This window comes from Lissotriton helveticus, chromosome 7, assembly GCF_964261635.1.
Source record: "Lissotriton helveticus chromosome 7, aLisHel1.1, whole genome shotgun sequence".
Taxonomy (NCBI): Eukaryota; Metazoa; Chordata; class Amphibia; order Caudata; family Salamandridae; genus Lissotriton; species Lissotriton helveticus.
Genome location: NC_136068.1, coordinates 1549888462 through 1549911969, shown reverse-complemented (window position 1 = coordinate 1549911969; position 23508 = coordinate 1549888462). Strand labels below are relative to the sequence as shown.

Sequence of the window (23508 nt, the reverse complement as noted above, 5' to 3'; positions counted from 1 at the left end):
CATTTACAGTACCAATAGCTCAAACTTTCCTAATGCGAGACCTATTGCATTGCAAATGCTTGTTTTATGTGTGCAGTTCTCCGCCCCGACTGTGGAGTACCCGCAGTCGTAAACGTTCTATTAACTTGTAGTTTGTGAACACAAAAAGAAACATAATCTAACACAAAAGGGTAGGTTTATATTTGTGAATCATGCCTTGTACCCCTGCCAAAGTTTTCGGAGACTGTGGTTAATGATGCTTTTCACTTTCTCGTGTTAGGAGCACCGCCGAGCTGAGAGGGCGGAGCAGCAACGCTTCCGAACAGAGAAGGAACGCGAGAGACAGACGCGGCTGGCGGTGAGTACATAATGCAAGAGGAGCTTTCAGCCTTGTCCTAAGTTGTTCAAAAAACTGAATTCTGGGGTGGAAGGGTGTGCTCAATCTATCCAAAGGTGGATGTAGGAAATATGTTTGCATGTAGTCCATGACTCAATTCCTGACAATAACATGCTTCCACTACTTCACTCCCAGGAGGAAAAAATGAGGAAAGAGGAAGAGGAGGCCAAGAAACGTGCTGATGATGATGCCAAGAAAAAGAAAGTTCTCTCCAACATGGGTGCTCACTTTGGTGGCTACCTTGTTAAGGTGAGATTCGTTTGGTTAACTACAGTGAGCGTATAAAAGGGAAAGGAGTTGGATGATGTGTTGGTGCCAAAGCTATAAGGAAGGATGTGGATCGTTGGGCTTTAATGGCAATGTGCAGCTCAACCTGGTCCCCAGACCAGTTGATGATCTTTATACTTAAGCATTGACTCGAGGATTGCTATGCACTGAAGCAGAGCATATACATTTGTATTTATTTGCAGTTTTCTATAGCATGAACAAGACCCAAATGGGTGACAGAGTACTTTACATAAGACCGGGTGTGAGACATATGAACAGTTATGTTACATTAGAACTTCGGAAACAATGCCATAAATTGATTACATTTATTATGGACAAATTTCAAGAGAAAAAGTTATTTTCAAGTAAGAATAGAAATATGTATGGTGAGGTCATACAGACACATTGGGATATATTTACAAGGTGATAGCGCCACCAGAACGTCACTTTCAGCCTTCTAACTACGGACCCTTTGCATGCATCACTTTGCATGAAAAGGCATGTAACGGGTGTTGCTGTGGGCATTCCACCACAACACCCATTGCTTTTTGACGCTGCCCCAGATGTACAAGGATTTATAAATCCGAGGCAGCGCCAAAAACTAACGCCATGCAATAGCAGGCTTTAGAATGGCGAAACGAGGAGAAATATTTATATTTCTCCTCAATTTCGCCTTTTCTGTGTGTGCTGCATTCTGCAGCACACATAGAAGTAACAAATCACCATTATTGATTGTTTATGTGCAGAAAGAGATACCTTCCTGCACATAAACAATCATTTCTTGCAACGCAGGCACTCTTGCACTATAGTCCAAGGGTACCTGCATTGGTGCTAGGCATCTAATTTTAGCGCCAGCGCTAGGGAAAACACAGTGGTGCAGTGTATTCTTGTAAATTCAACACATTCCTGCTTTTTGGAAATGTCGGAGCGCAGGGCTGCCAAATTTGGCACAACCCTGCGCTCCGACATTTCCTTGTAAATCTGCCCCATAGTTTGTGCTTTTGTAGGCAGTAATCACTCATCAACGGTAGAGCTGCCTCTGGTCCTCACCAGTTTCCCATGAAGTTGAAAGTAAGGTAATATCAGCACAGATCCAGCTAAGTCATCTCCCACGTCTCAGCAGATCTAGGCCGACTCATTTAGAAATAACGTTTGTGTATTTCAGGATTTTGACATTCTTGATAAATGGAGGTACACTTAAGTAGTAGAATGAAAGGTAGCCATTTTTACTTCTAAATGGTCGTCTGCATTCTTAATGCATGTAACTGCATTACATTTATGCATTTGCACACTACTCAATCTAGCATTACAAAGACTGCAGGTACGAGTATCATCCATCATTTGCATATATGAGTGTGTCATTGAGTCGTGAGGATTTTCGATACCTGCCAACCTTCTAACTGAACCAATGTAGATATGATATAAGTTAAGCAGGGGTGCCTGTGTAACTGGTAACTGTTCTGTCTGTGTGCTTTCTATCATTTTTGGAGTCTTGGTGGGCCTCATTATTAGCAACAGCAACATTGGCTTTTTCTTACACTTGGTTTCTAGGGTTGTGTGAGCGCATGCTGTTTCCAGCTGTCTTTTCTGTTTCATTGGACAGATCTCTCTTATCTAATCTATGTCAGAGCCTCTTGATCACAGCCTCTGTTCTCTGTTGTGTAGTCTGTACTAATCAATCCTTCTGAGTGGGTTTCCTGCCCTTGCGTTCACTGCTGTACTCCAACTTAGGGTGGAAGGAAAATGTAGAGAGTTCTGTCCCTCCTTTCCCTATCCTAGTCGAATGATTGCTCCTATATCCATTGTCCCTATGTGTTTGCATGTCCAGCTGGTACACACAAGGAACACTCATGATCGCCCTGCTTGTGTTGCCAGGACTTTGTCACTGGAGATTCTGGAACATTTGTAAAGATTGACCTTATGTGTGATCTTTGTTAGCTCAAATAAAATTATAAAACAGAAACATAAAAAAGGAATACCTTCCTAGCACCAAAATGGTGATGTGGTGTGCCTGCTTGGAGAGTAATTTCCTATGTTGTCTTGTAGGCTGAGCAGAAGAGGGGAAAGAGACAAACGGGTAGAGAGATGAAGAGGAAAATCTTGTCCGAAAGACTCAAGCCACTGAATGTGGAAAATCAGAGTGAGCACACCCTCAGGTAAGCAGGCCTGGAAGGATGGTGGAAAGCAAAACTATTCCGCAGGTTGTCCTGGACTGAATGGAAGACGATTTTTAGAAGGCATTCTAAACCAAGGCATCTCTAGGTGCTAAACATCACACTGTGGGCACAACAGGTTGTAATGTTGTTCAGTGTTGGAATTGTAGCAGGAAGTATTCTGTTCAGGAATGATATATGAAAAGTTGATTTAGTGTTCTGTGCTGGTATTTTAGCAACTGTTACTTTGCACTGTACTATTGGGGGATGTATAGCAATTTAACCTGCATTATTACTCTTGCTTCTTCCCAACTGTCTGAGAAATATGCTTTAATAGCAGACCAAGTAGCAAATCACTCCTTTAAAAACTGCCCTCTCTCAGGACCTGCACCCTAGCAAAAGCAAGAAACACTCCGCTCCATGGAGCTGCTGACCTGTCATTTTCCACTCTCTGCAACTTAGACTGCCACCTTCCATGTCATGGAACAGGTCTCGCAGGCAGAACAAGGGCTTATTTGATGAATTTATAGATCTCCATCCATCCAGCACAGCACCATCATCTTGTTGGGTTCCTTCAACCTCCCTGACAACACTAGTTAAAACAAATTATAAGAGACATCCTCTTCAACCTCATCAATACACTCAGCATGGTACAAACTTTCACACACCAACAACTACAAAGGCCACATTTTTGACCTTGTTTTCTTAATATCACAAACAATACAATGCTAACCGTCCATTTCACTGGACTGGACCGACCACTTTGACATCCATATCCCCCAGCTTTTCACCCTATCGACAAAACAAGGTCAACATAAAAGAGAAGACTAAATCTTCAAATCCTTCAAAGACAACATCTTCTAGACAACCTAATGACTGAACTCACCTCTTGTCCTTTAATCTCCACGTCTGATGCCAGTACTCTCCTAAACAATTTAAACATGTGCTTGGAAAGCTATGTGAACATCAACAACTCAATTACAACATGCAAGTGCAAGCCAAGTCCTTCAGCACCATTGTAATCTAAAAACTATGCTGAACATTAACGATCCATCCACAGACAGGAAAGAAAATGGAAGTGAAACAGAACTCTCGAGGACCTCTTGATACTGAAGTAACTCTGAGCAATTCAGACAGCTCACTACATCAAACAAAGCAAAGTACTATGCCAGCGACATTAGTGAAGCCACCAACAGAAGCAGGCCCACTCCCGCTAGGCCATCTATTTCTCACGCCACTGAAAAGTGCAATGCCATTAACCTCTTTATCAGTTAACAATACAGATGATCCAACAGCACACCAACAACATCAATCCTGGTTCAATTGTTACACCCATCCTTTCCCATAGATCCCCACAATGGTCAGTTGTCAAAGACCTATCTCTCCCAGATTTAGTTAATATTCATAAATTCAAAACTCCCTCAAAGCCACTTCTTATGAAGATGATGTCTTACCATTGCCCTTCATGACTGCTTTCTTTAGGGATACGCTTTTATCCCTACTTATCATTGTCAATGCCCGCTCACTCAAGGCATTTTCCCAGAAGCTCTCAGACAGGCTAGATCCTCCCACTCCTAAACTACCAACTTCTCACTAACCTACCATTGATCAGTAAGATAATTGAAAACTCGGTCTATGTTTAACTCCAAGACCACATCAGTGCTAACCATTTACTGCACAACTACCAGTCTTGCTTCGGATCAAGCTGCAACACAGAGACTGCTATCTTACACATAGTAGACAATGTCCTCTTGACCACAGATAAAGATGATTCCTACCTCCTGATATTGCTGGGCCTCTCAGTTGTCCTTGATGCAACCATCTAGACTCTTGAATGGGATTCACCAGTAAAGCCCTTCACTGATTCTCTCCTACCATTCTATCTGATACCAGTTTGCTCACATGGGAACCTCCAGGTCACAAAAAATCTCTATCACATGTGGAGTCCCCCAGGGCTCTTTACTGTCTCCTGTCATCTTCAGCGCTTACATGGGGCCACTTGGTGCTCTACTCACAGATACCAGCATCACATTTCATCAATATGCTGATGATACACAATTCTACTTGAAAACCTCCTGCACTTCAAACATCCAATGCCTCAAACACTTTGTGCACATCATTCACCCCTGAATATCCAGGATTTACCTGAAACTCAACCCAACCAAGACAGCATTCTTGTTATTTGCCAAGAACAACAAACAAGATACAGTACAAAACTGTCTCAATGACATGAATCTTGACAGCTTTGAACCCCAACTTTCACCAAATGTCAAGTCACTTGGATTCACCCCAAATACCAACTTCAATCTCAAGAGATACATTGGCAAAAAACAAAGAAAGACTGGACCTAGCTTTATCTTCTAAAGAAAGTGAAACGTTTCTTCCAGAAAACATCACTGAACAGCTGTTCAAGCCTTTAGACACTTGCATCTGGATGGCAATAATGCCCTACTTCATTGTCGCCCAGACTCCCCAGACTCCTTGTAGACATCCTACATGCTGCAGCACTTCTCATTCAGGCTCTAAAGAAATATGATCACATCACCCTCATCCTGATGAAATTCCATTGTCTTCCTTTGCCGGAAGGCCACATCTTTAAAACCAGCTGTATCATATATAAAGCTATCGCAATCAAGAACCCTGCATTATCTTGGGAAAAGCTCATCATCTCCAGATAGCAAGTCTTTTCCATCTAAGCACCCACGATCTGGAACAAATCCCTGTATCCATCAGGACCGCCCCAACCCTAGTCCAATTTAGGGAAGAGTTAAAGACTCACCTCTTTACAGAACATTCCTCTGTAATTGTTCCAACAATCAGGCACTCTCACGAGCTACTCATTGACTTTACCCTTGTCTTTGATCATGTAGAATGATCCACATTGTAGAAGTATCATATACATACATACAAAGAATCCTAGAACTTTAAACAATGCATTGCCGCTGGTATCTACCACCCAGTTCATTTTGATTTGTGATTATCACCACCGGGTGGATGCTCCTTTAAATCAATATACAGAACTTCTCTCTAACCTCTATATCACGTGCATAATTGTTGCCACTCCTATTCTAAAGACCATATTCTAGATTGTGTGTGGACTATCGACCCTGTGATAGAGACTTTAACCTCTATCGCTATTATCTGGTCTGATCATTTTGTGGTCAGCTTTTCCATTCCTTATTCAGCTCGTAAGACAATGGCCGAAAGGGGAAAAACAATTGTTTAAGTGGACCTAATATTCCCCAGAAGCTATCAAATCCTAGTCAGCTAATACCTCTACATGGCTGTATTTCTGGTCAGTATCGTTGCTATGTTACGTTTACTGGCTTACTCAGGAAATAGATACTATTACCCACTCCCTATTAAGTGAATCTCTTTTAAAAAACTTTGTACCATTTATCGAAGTCTGTACCACTACCCTCACTGCATTCACTCTGAAGCATATTTTTTCATATCTTCCCACCAGGGTTATAAGATTTCTGTCTTTCAATCTCACTATAATAAATTCTACGTCTTCTATGTGGGGAGTGGGTGTTTTTTTGTTCAGATTGCCAACCTGTAGAATTGTATCCTTAAAAGCTAGCATGGCTCTGATCTTCCTGTAATTATGTTGGACAGCCTTACTATACAGGATTGGAGGAGAAAGAACTGCACCAGAAAACCAGAAATGTGGTCAACTATTATAGAACGTAAACACTGCTTCATTCTAGTTTTTACCACTAAATAATAAATACCATAAACACATCCCTGTTGGCTGACCCTCCTAGGGAAAGGATCACATAGTCTAATTGTTAGATCTAGAATTTTAGTTTTTTATGTACCTTCCTTCGTCTCTCTTATTAATCCATTATGTTTTTATCACTTTTCTCTGACCCACAATAGCCCTCTTGTGATGTCAATCTAAGGTCATAGTTTGGGGGGCATGGCCACGCAAGATGGCCGACACGGTGCGTTCTTGAGTGTCTATCTGCCGGCCCCGTAAAATCCTGCACAATCCTACCATATATATGGACACAGTAACAGACTACAGGAGGTAGCCCATATACCCCAGAGACCAGGGCAATAATCTGTATCAAACAACAATGTCTCAAGGGTATCATTTCAGGGGGAAGTTATACATATATGTGTTATGACACAATTACTTAAAAGTGATTTTATCGCAACACGGAAAAGAAAAACCAGGGAAAACAAGTCATGTAAATGCTAACTGTATTTCATATAGTAGACATGTTGGACATATTCACTACATATGTTCAAGCACATGGGTCAGTAGCACTGCGTTTCATTCAATGGCATGTAACCAACAAAATACTGCGCACAAGTGCTCGTGAAGTGCTCGTGAAGTGTAGTGACGACGCAAGTGACACATGACGTGGTAAAGGCAGTGAGAGTGATGGGCGCAACAGCAAGTGGAACTCTTGGCACCCCTACCCACTGATACCCCATATATTCAATTTGATTGCTCTTGTCATTTGTTGCTATGGTATCTTGAACATGTAAATCGTGGTTTTATCTCACTTGCTGTTGCAAATAAGAAATAAGACCAAAGGCCCTGGGGAACCCGTTTCCCCGTCTTTCAGGCCTACTCCAGAACGGCCACAGAGAAACTCCTAGAGGTTTTATTGAAGGCACAGAAGGCTAGGACCCTGACCCCTTCCATGCACAAGGGTATCATATGTCTAATGTAAAAAAAGGTGAACCTCAATGACCCCTTCTCATGCCGGCCACTCACCATGATCAACTCCAATGTTAAAGTCCTCTACAAACTGCTGGTAAAGCGCTTGCAGGGAGTAATGCATGACCTGGTCCACTAGGACCAATGTGGGGTCATCAGTACTAGGAAAATTCCATCTAGACCTATATACTTTTCATTATAAACATGGTTTACATATATTTACTTTGTTCATGCACAACAATAACATAAGAACTAATGAATATCATTTTAGTATTTTATTTCATCATTCTTTTGTTTTTCATTTGTATTTCTTATAAGTTCATCCTTCTTTGTTTATTCATTTTCATTGCTTAATAATATTTTAATCTTTTTTTTGGTATATCTTCTTTTGTGAAAAATATATAGTACAACAAATACCAACAAAGTTATTACAAAAAAAGGGAAAGAAAGAAACCCTGGATTATACAAATACAATAAATACAATACCAATCATACACTCACATTCATTCTAATCCTATTGCCATCCACACATTCCATACCAAATGTAGTATCTGAACAAATCTTGACGTAATCCGGCAGAAATAGAATTTGTACAGTTTAGACGGTTAAATCACGTACTGCATGAGACCACAGAAGCAGATCAGGACATGGCTTTTATATCAATTGACCTAGAGAAGGCCTTTGATACAGTCAGTTGGAGTTATCTCATGGCAGTGCTATGAGGGATGGGCTTTGGCCCAGCCTTTCGGGACTGGGTGCGACTACTTTACAAGAACCCACAAGGAGGCGGGGGGGAGCTTGGAAGCCTTATCTATAGAGAGGGGTAACCACTCCAGTTCACCCCGGCGGTACAGCCTATGACGATACTGCTGCGCAGGGAGCTGGAACCCTGTAGAATACAGCGAGAGAGCTGAAAGAATCACATTATCTCGTTATATGCCAATGATGCGTTGATTTATGGCCAATCACCTGCAGTGTCCCTACTGATGTGGCATATGGCTGACTTTGGTCTGATTTCCGACCTACGAGGCAATGTTAGGAAGACCTTCTTGTTCCCACGAGGGAGCTGGCATCGATGCCACCAGAATGGTAAGAGGAGGGGAAAAGCTTTCGATATTTAGGACCAATGGTCACGCACACAATGACTGTGCACCAGTGCTTGAATGTGGATAGAGTTTTGAGGGGCCTGACCGGGTTGCTTAAGTTCTTGAGGACGTTACCCCTATCGGTTATGGGATGAGCAGCCAGCGTTAAGATGGTCTTCCTCCCGAGATGTTTATACCTGGTCCAGAAATCGCTGTTCTGCCTTAGAGCACATTTTTTCCAAACTCAACAATTTGCTGATCTCTCTAGTGTGGGCGAGAAAGCACAGCTGGGTAGCCCTGTCAGACCTGAAACGAGATATGGAGGAGGGAGGCTTGCCTCTCCCATATATGCAACTCTTTAATTTTGCAGCACACCTGACTGACGGAAACTGATAACTAGAGGGGCATTCTTGGGAGGATACACTGGCACGCCTACTGATGAGGAGGGGCCGCTCAAAAGTGCGGGTTCCCTACTTGGTACAGCACACATTACAGATATGGGAGACAGTGGTTAAGAAGGTACTGTGTAGGGCACCCTTCAACATAGAGTTACAGCAATGGGACCTTGAGCTATTTCGATCCATAGAGCAGGATATGTCTATGGACAGAAGGAGGGAGGGTGGATGACTCCTAGTGGGTGACTTATTCCCAGGGGAAGTTTTTCAAACTTTCCAGGAAATACAAGGCGCATTTAATGTGGGGCGGGGACACCTCCTCCCTAATGCAAAGCTAGAAAACACGTCAAAGGAGACATGGCGCACCTACCCAGCGGCTTTATTATTCTCTCAGACATTGGGTGGATTGATTAGATGGGAAGTGGGTAGACAGTTCAACACACTCTTTTACAAAGCCCTCAAGGGAGATACGACAAAGAGCTCATATCGGCTAAAAGCGGCATCCTCAAGGATTCGTATTAGGATCATGCATGTGGCCTGGTAAGGGTGGTTTCCTGCAACCATAGGTTTAAATTATTACACTTCAATTATTTACACTACACTTTGTGACTCCCTCCTGGCTTAATAAAATAGACCGCAATAGGGCATCAAAATGTATGCGTTGCGGAGAGGAGAATGCCACCTATTTGTATTTGGCTTGGCAATGTGCCGAGGCCCATGGCTTTTGTAGTGAGGAGGTGGCTAGAATTGAAGGTAGCCATGGGTATTTAAATCCCCTGTACTCCTTAGGTCTGCCTGCTGGAAATAGTAAAGTAGCCCAGGCGATGCAAGATATTGTACACATTACTACAGCTGGTGCTGCTCTTGGCCAATCGCAGAGTGGCTATAGGTGAATGGGATCCTGGGTGCCGAGCGCGGACATGTGGATTAGGGATGTGCTCGAATGGGTGTTGCAGAAGAGAAATATATAGGGCTGTCCTGCACTGAAGAAAAAGCTGTCAAGGTTGTGGCAGCCTGGAGGCTGCTATTGGATGATTTTAATTAACATGGGGACTCTGACACTAATTCAGACCAAGGAAAAAGAGAAACCGGAATGTATATGAGTGTCTACTGAATACAGGAGTTGCGGTTACCAAGCATGGACTTGATGAATGTACAGTCTTGTTAGCTCGCAGACTTGGTATATGTATTGTATTGTATTGTAATTGCATTTATCTAGCACTTACTACCCCATACGAGGCGTCGAATCGCTTTTTCGGCAAGTAGCACGCTCCTCCGGGAACCATAGAGGATTAGTGTTGAATTAGTATAGTGAAACATGCAAGTACAATTTAAGTGGTGGATAGGTTAGTCAGTTATTTGGATTTTGGAATGATAGCAGAAGGATAGAGGAGGAAAAAGGTTTGAATTTATATAGCGCTTGTTACCCATAATGGGGTGTTGACACACGCTATTCAGGAAGCCCATAAAGGATTAGTGGTGAAATAATATGGTGAAATATGAAGGACTTTCAGTGGTGGATATTAGTCAGTTATTTGGAGTGAGAAGGATAGCGGAGGGATAAAAGGGAAAGAAAGGTTTGCATTCATATAGCACTTGTTAATCCTGAAGGGTGTTGAAGCACTTTTCTGGTGAGTAGCACACCACTCGGGAACCCATAAATTAGTATAGTAAAATATGAAGTAATTTAAGTAGTGGATATGTTATTCAGTTATTTGGGTAGAGAAGGGTAGGTAGCGGGATAGAGGTTTGTATTTATTTAGCGATTTGAACACATCTCACCAACCCTCAACGCACTCAAATGGTTTCCCATGGAAGGTAGATGTATTTACAAACTGGCCTGCATCACACAAAAAGCCCTCCACGCCCAATCCCCCATTTACATGAACATCAAACTGGTAAAAGCAGGAAAATCCAGGACTCTGAGAAGCACCAACTCACTACTTCTCATCCCCCCGAAATTTTAAAGGAAATCAACCCAATGCCGTACTTTCTCTGGTAATGTTCCTAGGATATGGAACACACTCCCTACGAACCTCATATACAACCTCTCCTTCCCCTGCTTCAAAAAGGACCTGAAACTCCTGCTCCTCAACCAAAACTTCTCTGACCAAGCTAACCAACCTAGGCATCAATTAACTAATGGACTCCCCTCTCACGCTGACTTTCAATGAGGGGGTTATCTGACTATTCCAAACACCTGCGTTTTTCACTTCTTCACTGTATACTTAACTGTGATGTCTTTGCTTATATATTTATACATCCTCATGTCCTGTGATGTAGTGCAACTTTTCCTTTTCCTTAATGTTTGTAAAGTGCTCTGATACCCACGAGTCTAGCTAGTGCTATATAACAACAATCCGCCCCCGAGCCGCCGGAAAGCTCGGTGCCCCAAGCGGACACGGCATATGTGCCACGCTTCCTGCTGCAACTACTGAAACATGGCGGGGTAGGGTGCCTCATGCTACCTCCCTCCCCCCGCGGCCGTCCCACCCGGGCCCTAGCCACTGACCATGTGGGCTGAGGCCCCAAAGGCCTTGATTGACTCGTAGGCGGGAGCGCCTCTAATTCCACCACCCGGGACCGGCGAAGGAAAGCGGGGGTGCATGGTACACATCTGCCCCCCCCCCCTTCCTCCAACCCTGGCAATCGAGGTGCGCGGTACACAGCTGCCCCCCACCTTCCTCCAACCCCGGCACCCACAGAGCCCACTCAGGGCTGGGGCAGCCCGGCAGAGAGATGCCCGTGGTCAAACGGGAGCTGAACAAACCCCCCCAGGTGGCCCTCAACCAAGGTAAGGCCACCCTGCCCTGATACAATCCCCCCCTCCCCCGAAAGGGAGGAACCGGGCGAGGGGGGGATGTGCACTCACCGTGCAACCAAGGATCAGAAGCTCCTGGGACACATCCAAAGGCATCAGTGGTGAGGAGCAAAGCTGCTTACTCTGTATTGCCTAGAATGGCAACTGCACTTCACGGTATGCACTGAATGCTGTGTTTATTTGTCATAATAAATGCAAAAAGATACTTACTTTTTTTTAAAAGGTTGCAGTTTGATGACAGGTTCCTCCAGTGATGGTCATAGTGCAATGTCATTAGAGGGAATATGGAACTGGCTATATGTCTTTATATTGAAGACACTGCTCCATATGGGAAGGATGAGTACAACACTGTTAGAGATCCTCTAGATAGTGAATCAACAAATGGTAAAAAAGGTCTGTGTTTAATCTAAATCTTTTTTTTTTATTGACAAAGTTTTATATAGCGCAAACTTGACCCGAAGGTATCGGGTATCAGAACGCTTTACACAAGCACCAGTTGCATTACATGAGGACACATTCATTTTTGTTAGGCCCGGGTGGATTAAGTGATTTGCACAGAATCACAGGATGTTGCGCGACCCTGCCAAGACACAAACCTGCCTCCCCAGATTTGAGGTCGACCGCCCTAGCCGTTAGGCCAACCCCTCTTTCAAGTATTTCAAGCAATTTTAAACATGATCATTTAGAAAGGTGGCCAATAGTAAATAAGCCAGTGAAAAATACAGATAAATGGGGGCAGAGCAACAAATTGTTACTCGCAGAATACAAAATAACGGACTGATCAATATTCAGTCTGGTATACGGTGTGTTCATATGTTAGCAACAGAGTCAGTTCAGTTAAATAAATTGTCAACGTTTTGACCCCACAAGTCTGGAATTGGTCGCGGTCATCATCAGGACAGATGATAAAATGTAGCCCTGATTCTGAAGCATAGTGCCACAAGCGTGGATCACCAAGAGGAAGACTCAATAATATGTTATGTTATTGTGTTTGTAAAGCGCATGGCTACCCCAGCAAAGTGGCGTCCCAGGGCTAGTTTCGAAGTGACCGACTGCAGATGCTGACCAAATGGAAAGGTACCCCAAAGGAGCACACCTAGATGGAAAACAACCAGGTCTTCAAGGATTTCTTGAAGGACCCGTGGTTCTAAAAACTCCTAAGAGATAAAGGCAGTGTATTCCAAAGGGCAGGAGCTTTAGCACGGAAAGAACGACCACCCGCTCTTACTCTTGGCACACAGCCAATTAAGATCGACTAAGCGCAGAGGCTGTAGCGGTAGGTACAGAGCCAGCAGATTGAACAAAATCAGGAATACATTTTCACCATTCACTGTGTTAATGTCAATTAATGACACCAATTACACAAGAAAAAGGAGATTTGGATTTGTGTTCAGTGCTCAATATGCAATTTGTAAGACAGCGTAGTCTTTTGACGTATTGTATGTCCCAGTCAGATATTAAATTCTCGCAGTGATGAGATATCAGATTTTCCGAGTGATGCTAAGTCATACTGTGCCATCAAATAAGCCAGTATAACATCACAACTTGACATTGTAATGCTAGCGCACAGAAAAACAAGATGTCAGACTGTCACATCACTCCTGTAACCACGCGTCAGATCGTGCCAGCACTCCGATGTCTGACTGTAGCATCATTCCAGGTAAACAGTAGCATGCACTGACATCACCCTACAAACTGTGAAACTGTGCAGAAAGGACAACAAGGTGTAAGAGTACGACAAAGTTGATCTTTTATTACAGCTCTACAGGTTTAATGTTGGATAGTTATGATGAATAGTACATAAGAAGCTCATTATGTAGCCAATATTCAGAAGAAATGGGTACAAGCAGTAACACGTATTCCCTCTGTCTTCAAACAGGGAAACAGCAAAGGAGCTCTCAGACTGGATACAACAACTCGAGTCGGAGAAGTTTGATTTGATGGAGAAACTAAAAACACAGAAATATGAAGTAAGTGGTTTACTGAGATTGTGCCACAGCACCCCATTGATGCAGCAATAGATTTCTCACTCATGCACAACCTAATGATGCAAATATGGATTTCTAACTCACACACACTAGTACGCCTGTGTAATCTTAGTTTAATGCTTGGAAGGCAGCTGTTCAACTGGAAGGCTACAGTCTCTGTAAATATAACTATAGAATGTCCTCTAAACTTTAACCACAAATGTAAGGTGCTATTAGACCTAGTTCAGTGTTTTAGGACCCAGTAGGGTAATTGCTTCATATACTGCTACCTTATGCACATACCCCAAAATGTATACACACTAAGAAATGGTAGGAGCAAAACGGTCACAGGAAAAAACCCTATGTCTGAACACTTTGTGCTCAAAAGGCTCCTTGACCTGAGCCTTCTCTACTTCATGAAGTGTTTTTTAGGATTCCTATCAATAGGACGGAAGGCCCTCACCCACTATGGTGGTGGCATGCTTCATCAGAGGGCCTCTCCTCGCAATGGTCATGTAGATCCAGGTGTGAGCTACAACCTTGTATAGGGTGCTCCAGAAGTGTTTTTTGGGCTGCCAGGTAGAAATAAAGATGCCCTTTAAAATGTGAATAGCCTCTAGTGGTGCGTGGGCTCATAGGGCAGTCGTGCCAGGAAAGAAAAAGGGTTTTAAAACTGCCTTATCGGTGTAGGTTCTGGGATACCCTCCTCACACTTTGGAGGCATGCACTCGGTGGGGACCAAGCAGCATTTGAATAACCTAGATCCTACACCTTAGTAGTGAGTTGAGGCACATCTGTCTCCCCAATATGGGGGGAACCTAGACAGTGGCGGGTTGTAACTATTCATCTTCATTACTAATAGATTACACCGTCAGGCAGAGAGGGACTTTCTGGTTCTGAAGAATGTCCATAAATCGTGTTGACCTGGCATAATGGGTCAAATTAACTCCCATCTAAATATTGTTATTAACCCAGCCTATCTAGGACCTGACTAAAGCGTGCCTACTCCCACCAATAAGGCAATTTTAAAACCTTTTTTTCCTGGCTCCCCTATGCACTAATAAACTCTTGCACCGCTAGAGGATTTCCACATTTTATAGAGCATCCTTACTTCTACCTGGCAACCTATAAAAACACCCCAGGAGCTCCCTGTTCAAAGATGTAGCTCACACCTGGATCTAAGTAACTGGTGCCAGGAGAGGCCCTCGCCTACTGTCCTGTTGATAAGAATCCCAGGAAACACTTTATATAGTAGAGAAGGCCCAGATCAAAGAAACTTTTGTGCTCTAAGTGCCCCACAATACATTGGTTTTGAGGAGAACTTCTACATGGGCTTAGTGAGTGGGGAAACATTAGAATGCATACAATCTATTGGTAATCTCCTTAACTTAGCCTTTTAGTGCACTAGTGATAGCAAGGACTGCATTTTTTAAACCAAGAAACCATTACCAGAAACCATTATGCAACCGTGGCCCGTGCCGCCCCCCCACCCAGTCCCATCACCCTTACCTGCACGGACCGCTGACTGCCATTATGAAAGTCTCTTTAGTTCAGGCCTCCAGACAGATTTAACTACCTCCCCGGCCTTGGTTTAAAAAAAATATATATATGTATTTATAAGTTAATATCAGTTGTTTGTTAAAACTATATATATATATATATATATATATATATATATATATATATATATATATATATATATATATATATATATATATATATATATATATATATATATATATATATATATATATATATATATATATATATATATATATACATATATATATATTTATATATATATACGTTTTCCCAATCCCCAAAATGCCGGGACTCTTTGAGCAGAGGTGCAGACCTGGGTCGGAGATACCCTGTAATACATCGAGTTCCACAAAGCGCCACAAAGAAGCGCAAATGCACTCCTCCCAGAGATAATTCACACACGGCAGTCCGTTATGGTTGCAAACATGAAGGTTTATTCTTCGTGCATCGGATTTACCGAAATTGCCCTATGCGTTTCAGCGGATAACCGCCTTGATCAAATATACATATCAGGCCGTTTATTGCTGCTTCTATGTACATATGGGCATATATTTAGAGTTTTTTACTTCAGTCACAACAACTTTACTAAGTGCCTTGAGTATATATATGGATAAGTTAATAAAAACAATATACTCCTTTCAACCCTTGTCCCATCCCTCCTCTCTATCTCATCTCAAACCTTCTAACTACTATGAACTCCCAAACATCTTTTCTAAACTTCCCCTTCTTTTCAGCCAATTCTCCCAACTAGCGGGCGCACTACACCACTACTCATGAGCATCTTTTTCAAATCCCCCCTCTGTTTTTGCCAATTCAGCCACTTAACAGGTACATGTCTGCTACTCTCAATAACCACTTACTACTTATCCTTTGTAAGCCATACCCATCATGCTACACCTATTCAAAACACTACTAAACACACAAGAACTCAAGAGCACAAACATAATACAACTAATCCACAAGGAAAGAAAAAACAAAAAAAGTACTTATTACTAATCTATTTTTTAACTCTAATCTTGGGTTTCGGATTAACATGCTACTCACTGCAAAGTTCTTCAATGCCTGATCAGTAGTTAGTAAGCACTTTATAACTTCAATTTACAATCACATTTACATACATACAGGGGCTTGGGATCAGCTGTCTTCCCCATCGGTCTGTTCACGAGTCACGCATATTTTGCTTCCACCCACCATGCACCATGAGGATTGGCTGAATTGAATTATGGGCGACATCTTGAAAAGAAGTTCCAGAGCTGGTGTACCTAGGGTGCTGGGCCACTCCTTTATTGTTATATTTTTAAATATTTTTGCCTTTATTTTGCATATTGCTTACATCTGCAAATAAATAAATAAAGATTTTTTTTTTTAATTGCTTGCTTGCCAAACCCAGGGATTTCTTAATTTGTGGATCCTTTTATATCACAGGCAGAAACCCCTTGCACCCCCTGCTCACCTCACTAAGCACATACCTTTGTAGGCCACGGCTGGCATCCTTTCAACTTCCCCAAAAACTTGTTTATGGTTGCCTTAATATTTATTTTGAGATTATGAGATTTCTGCATAAAAGGAAGAATCTGATGTTGATAAATGAGGATAGTGCACATGAACAAGCTCAGCGTAAAACTCAGCTTCGATTTTTCACATTAGAAATGTGACAATTTCAGCGCTGCAAGCTTTGGAAAGATGGACATTATATGGAAAGATGTCAAAAAGGGGAAGGGAGAATAGGACTGAGTCTTGCTGGGAACTGTTCTGAGTTAGTGAAGTGTACATGTCTGGAGAGCGTATACTTCCAGATATAGAAAATCGTTTAATGTGATTGTATATGGTTTTGTTTCTCCAGATCAACGTTCTTTACAACAGAATCAGCCACGCTCAGAAATTGTAAGTAGCAGGAGAATGAATTGAGTTTATATCTGTTGCCACATTGCCTCTATTATTTTCCACTCCAGTCCTCTGTGTGGTTTTCATTTCACAAGGACAGGTAGGCTGACTTATGTTGAGATGGGGACATTTCACAATAGATCAGTACTTCTTGAAGGCCACTAGATTTGCAGCACTGCCAGTCACATGCCACCCCTCACCTGACAAACAAATGATACTGCCAGAGCCCTAAAGAACTGTAATTCATTTCAGCCTTTTGGAAAATACAGACCAGTGCCACTGTGGGTGGAACCTTTCATACCTCTTAGGTAGACCCTCATGAAGTTATGGGGTGCTGAGTACTTCCTCTATGAAACTATTGTCACAGGAACTTTCATTACAAGTGCAAACAATATAACCTTTCCACAGGATAACCAACAGGAGAAACTTTCTGCAGTACAACACAATCCCAGTGCATTGCCAAGACCACAATGTGTATGCTATGAAAAATCAGTCCTTCACAGGACAATGTCAGTGGGGCCAAAGATACTCATTCCTGGATTCAGAGGGATTCAGGGTGGCCTCTTGAAGAAACAAAGTGAGTCTCCTACACCGCACCCAACAATATGGTTTGAAATGACTTCTGTCTTACTCTACATGTATTCTCTGTAGTAGTTTGTAACAGTTTTAAGGAGTAATACACTTGCTCTTCCAAGCCGCAGTAAAATCCTATATATGAACATGGCCCACCTGATATCTCCTAATGAGAGGCTCTTTAATCAATACCAGATTCAACAGACGTTTCTCCTCTAGTTATAGTTCACTGTGCATTATGGTCGATCGCTTTCATCAAGGTGGCCTCCTAACCCATCCTACCCGACAAAGACTACAATCTGATTTTCAATTCCTGTATACATTCTACGGTCCTGATTACAAGTGCTGGTACCGATCCGTGTGCACAGGGATCGGAATTGCATTGAGTGATAATTATCACACCATCACAGTTTCCCCAGATAAATGACAACAGGTCCAATCTGTTGAAATTTAGAAGAGGATAAAGGCCTGAAAAGGCGAGATATGCTGAATTTGGTGTGTTAAATACAATTTATGCACGGTATGTCTCGTTTCCACCTTGAAAACTTGGAACAGGAGTTATTTACCACAACCAGAAAATATCTGTTTGAGGCATATGAGCTGCAGATTGTACACTATACATAGAACACCAGATGGCGATCTATGCATAGTGTACAACTCTGCAGCACTACATGCCAAGAAGAGATGCATACTGGTAGTATTTTCCTACCCCCTGGTAATGGTATACATCAAATGTGGAAAATAACCCTCAGTTGTCCACATTGGTATTTCGGTAGCTAACCTGATTATGGAGTCTTGCAGTCGAACAGCCTAAGCTACTCCAGACAATAGATGATAAAGTCACACTTCTCCTGCTGAAGGACTTATGGCAATGCACTGTACGCAATATCTTGGAAAGTATTTCAGGCATTTCAGGCTGCCCTTGATATATTAAAGATTCTGCATAAGGTATTAATTAAAAGATCAAAGCTGTTGTCCCATCTGGGTCTTTATGCAACACTTCCCGCAGAGTGGAACCTCGTTATTTGTTGCTTTTGACAACCAGGGCCCTATTATGTATAGGGCGCACTTTCCTTGTTTGCTCCCAGCACACCTTAAAACAGCTGCGCCGGGTGCAAACAGGGAAAGTGCGTCCAATTACATAGAATGTGCTACCCCCAGGGCAACTGCGAATACGTGCTGCCCCGGGGGCAGTGCATTCATGTGAAAAACGGAGCAGCTTTGAAGCATCAGCTCCATGTTTCTCCGTGCAGGCAGCAACCCAGCTGCACTTTTAAAGGAGATTAATGATCCCCTCGCAGATGGGTGTGGTGAGTGACTGCACCAGCCGGTAAGGGGGTGTCTGGGGGGTCCATAAGACCACCATTCCCAGCTCCAGAAAGTTGCTATCAGGGGGCGCAGAACCTTCTACTTTGTCTTTGCGCTTGTGTCTATAATGCATCCCGGGTGCAGAGGCACATGGATTCCCTCATTTGCATAGGGCCACGCCTCCATGCAAATGAAGGAGTGCCCTCTTGAGAAAGAGCTCGCACTGTATGTGCGCTAGCGCTTTCAGTATTACAGAAGACACCACACAAGCGTCTGAAGCCCCTTCTGTAATACCAAAGTGCCTTGGGGAGAGTAAAGCGGGCACAAACGCCTTGTGCGCCCACTGGGCACTTAGTGCAATACGGCCCCTGAAGTTCTTTCTTCACCTCCTCTGATTATTAGGTGTGCTAAAACACATTGTCTATGGGTTTTCTAGATTGAATATGGAATTGAGGGGTTCATGCTCAAAACTGGATATTTAGCACCCTCTGCAGCCCAAATGGCATATATTCAAGTACAGCTAAATCATCTGCTTTGAATTAGTTTTGGGGTTATTGAGGACCAGTACTCAAATCAATATTCAGTTTGTAAAAATTCAGCATAAACAAAACAAGGAAAGGACACAACATTGTCTAATTCCTTCCCAGTGTCAATTAATTTTCTCTACTCATTACTCCACGTTTGCATTTCAGTACCTTCTGGGGAAAAGGGTACACTTGGTATTGCAAATAAAACAGTGTAAAAATGAATGTACTTGTTCCGCAAAGGTATTCGAGATAAAGGGATTGGCTTATGGCCAGACTGTATAATGGCATGTGTAATGGCATGTCGAGCATATTACCCTCCCCCATCTCCTACAAGCATGGTTGGAAAGGAGGTTTGGTGAAAACATCATCATTGCTGTGGAGTAACTTATTCCCTAATCCCTCTTCTTCCTCAAGATAGGTGTGTGAATTTAGGCCAATAGGACCATCTCTCTGTGCTATCAATCAATCGAGTTGTACTTGTAGAGCACGGCTTGTCACCCGAGAGAGTATCCAGGCTCTTGCTGCAGGTATCAATCGAAGCACCAAGTCTTGAGCTCCTTCCTGAAGCGGGTCAGCGAGGGTGCGGTGCGGAGGTGGTGGGGGAGGACGTTCCAGGCTTCCGTGGTAAGATGGAGGAGGAGCGTCCTCCAGAGTGGCAGCAATGTACGTGAGGTATCTGTGTGAGGTCTAGGTGTGCGGAGCAGAGGTTCCTGGTAGGTCAGTGGAAATGCAGGTAGTGGTTCATGTAAGCAGGTCCTTGGTCCTGGAGGGCTTTGTAGGTGTGGGCCAGGAGCTTGAATTGGGATCTCTTCTGGACCGAGAGCCAGTGGAGGTCCTTCAGGTGCTGGGTATCCTCTAGGACAGGTTAAGGATCAGTCTAGCGGCTGCGTTCTGGATCATCTGGAGGCTTTGCATGAGTTCGGCAGTGATGCCTGCATAGAGTGTGTTGCTCTAGTCCAGTCGGCTGGTGATGAGGACCTGCATCACTGTTTTCCTAGTGCTGATGGGGATCTACTTGAAAACTTTGTGGACTAGGCAGAGCATGTGGAAGCAGGCTGAGGAGGAAGCATTGAACTGATGTTTCATGGAGTGTTCGCTGTTGAGGATGATGCTAAGGTTGCGGGTGTGGTTTTTCAGTATGGGAGTGGATCTGAGTTCCGACAGCCACCAGGAGTCATTCCTGAGGGCTGTGTATCTGCCGAAGATCAGAACTTCAGTTTTGTCCATGTTGAGCTTCAGGCAGTTGTCCTTCATCCAGGCTGAGATGTTCTTCATACAGTTGTGGAAGTTGGTGTTTGTCGAGGTGGAGGCCGCTGAGAGTGAGAGGGCAAGCTGTGTGTCCTAGGCGTAGGAGATGATGTTGATGTTGTGCGATCTGATGAAGTCTGCGTGTGGTGTCATGTACACATTGAAGAGAGTTGGGCTGAGGGATGAGCCTTTGGGGATGCTACAGATGGTGTGCTTGGCTTGCGAGATGAAGGGAGGGAGGCGAACTCTCTGGATGCGCCCCATGAGAAAGGATGCCAGCCATCTGAGTGCATCGTCTGTGATCCCAATCTTGTGTAGTTAATTGATGAGTATGTGATGGGAGATGGTGTGGAAGGCTGCAGAAAGGTAAAGCTGGATCAGGGCAGTTGGTTCTTCTCTGTCGAGTGGGGTGCGGATGTCGTCTCTTGTGGCAATCAGAGCTGTCTCAGTCCTGTGGTTGGCTCTGCAGCCTTATTGGGATGGGTTTAGTAGGTTGTTTCTCTCCAGGTGTTCAGTGAGTTGAAGGTTGATGTCCTTCTCCAGGACTTTGGCAGGGAAGTAAAGCAGTGAGATGAAATGGTAGTTCTGGAGCTCGTTAGGGTCTGCAGAGGGTTTCTTGTAGAGGGGTCTGACCTCTTCATTTTTCCAGATGTCAGGAAAGGTGACTGTGGTTATCAAGGCGTTGAGGATGGTGGTGTGCTGGCTGCTGATCTTGTCTCTTCTGAGGTTGAAAAGCCGGTGGGAACATGGGTCGGTGGGTGCTCCTGACTGGAAGAAGTTCATAAGAGTGGTTGCATTTGGTGTGCTGAGTTGTTCCCCTGCAGTGAGCGGGTGGTCGGCAGTGGTGGTTAATGGGATGCTCAGGAGGTTGGAGGGTTGGGTATCGAAGTTTCAGTGGATGGTTGCTATTTTGATGTGGTAGACGAGGGTGTCACAGAGTTCCTGTGAGGAGGGGATTGAGTTTTTGGTGGCTGATGGGCAGGTGCAGTCTCTGACAATGGTGAAGAGTTCCTGGCTTGGATGCCTCTGCGTCTTTGATCTGGTGGTGGTAGTCGTTGAGGGCTGATTTTAAGGTGGCTCGGTCGGTTATGATTCCTGCTGGTGTGCCATCTTCTCTCCAGTGTTTGTACTTGTGTTTTGATGTGCTGAATTCCAGGGTGTACCAGCTGGCTTGTTTCGAGGGTCTGTGCATTTTGATTGGTTAGGTTGGAGTTGAAGTTCTGTACTGCCTGATCCAAGTTGGTGGTGCTGTTGGGTTGTGTGGCACTGACAGCGCTGGCCTATTGTTGCTGAGTGACCGTGGTCCAGCTGCGGACGGGGGGCGCTGTGGCTGTTGGGTACAAAAAAGAAGGGGTCCGAGTTACCAATCATTTGTATACACAAGTAATTACTTCATACCAATGGACACCACATATAATTCAGTACAGTGGGATATAGTCACAAATGCAATATTTTTAGTCAAATTGCATTTATTCTCCACAAAAGTTCATTCATATAAATTTCAAACAAGGAATTCATCATATTATGTGGCTGTTGGGGGCATTGTGGGACGGTCCAGCGAAGGTGATGCGTATGATGTAGTGGTCCGACCAGGTGAGTTAGAGGTGTGGCTGTATCTGATTCTGTTGCTGGATGTGAAGATGGGGTCCAGCATGTGTCCTGCTTTGTGCATGGGGGCTGTGACCAGCTACAATTCCCTTACTCGCTTATTGTGAACAGTTAAAATATGGTATGGCACATATCACCTGCACTCCTTAATAAATCTATTCTAAACAAAGCGTTTCAAAGGTTGATTAAAGTAGGCGCGCTAAATTAATCACTGATCTTTTTTTTATCCACAGCAAAAAAGGAGCAGGCAAGGGCCGTGTTGGAGGCCGCTGGAAGTAAGAATTTGAAAAGAGAGAGATGGAGCAGATGTTCCAGTACAAAAGGATAGGTCTTTCAGACCAAGCTGACAGTATCCTCTCTGGAAGATGAACCTATGCCCGTCTTCTGGTCCCTATCCACACATTAAGAGCCTTTTTCAGAGGGGCTGTTCTTTGTCCACTGGTCTGTTTGTGCTGCAAGAGTGTGTAATGAAAATATCCCTTCAGAGAGACACTTGTCTATATCTGCCAATACAGGAGATGTGTCCCAGAGCCTGTGTCTCTGAAAGGCTAGTGAGACTGTAGTATAGTTGTTCACATGTCAAACATAGACTATCATGTGAGTGGCAGTGCTTCAGTGCTAGCAGCCTTTCAGAAGCACTGTCATAAAATCTCCCTGCTATGCAGAAAGGCCGATTCACACCTGGTTCTCCTCCCACCACTCATCCTTTGACATTCCCCTTTTCACATCAATGTCTTTGTTTTCATCTCCAAACTGTACTCCGTGCATTAACAATTAAAATATTGCAGAAGACTAAGGTCTCATCTATTGCATTTATTTAATATTTAGTAGCTGTAACCAGTCAAGTTGTTATAAAGTCTCTGTCATAATCCGGCATGAACATTTCACTGGGGCACAAGTCACGAATGGAAATTGACCAATTTACCAACAATATCATTAGACAGGACATGAGAGAAGGAAATTGTTTATTTCACTGTTTTTATGGACGTCAGCACGAATGTTAATTTTGAGAATCCAAAAATGGAATGTTACTTCTCAAACTAGAACAATACCAGACATAGACATTCAGGTGCCAATGC

The 23508-nt window shown here is 43.5% G+C and overlaps 1 protein-coding gene across 3 annotated transcripts in view; it reads left to right on the top strand.

Moving 5' to 3' along the window:
- TNNT1 (troponin T1, slow skeletal type) overlaps nucleotides 1-23221 on the top strand; it is a 64758-nt gene extending 41537 nt beyond the window's left edge. For all 3 annotated transcript variants that reach the window (XM_078655019.1, XM_078655018.1, XM_078655017.1), the window contains 6 exons: nucleotides 260-337; nucleotides 512-625; nucleotides 2690-2799; nucleotides 13652-13742; nucleotides 17125-17165; nucleotides 22663-23221. In XM_078655019.1, coding sequence (XP_078511145.1) covers nucleotides 260-337; nucleotides 512-625; nucleotides 2690-2799; nucleotides 13652-13742; nucleotides 17125-17165; nucleotides 22663-22708 — 480 coding nt within the window. In that variant the 3' untranslated portion in view covers nucleotides 22709-23221. The remainder of the gene's footprint in view (nucleotides 1-259; nucleotides 338-511; nucleotides 626-2689; nucleotides 2800-13651; nucleotides 13743-17124; nucleotides 17166-22662) is intronic.
- Nucleotides 23222-23508: the final 287 nt, after the last annotated feature.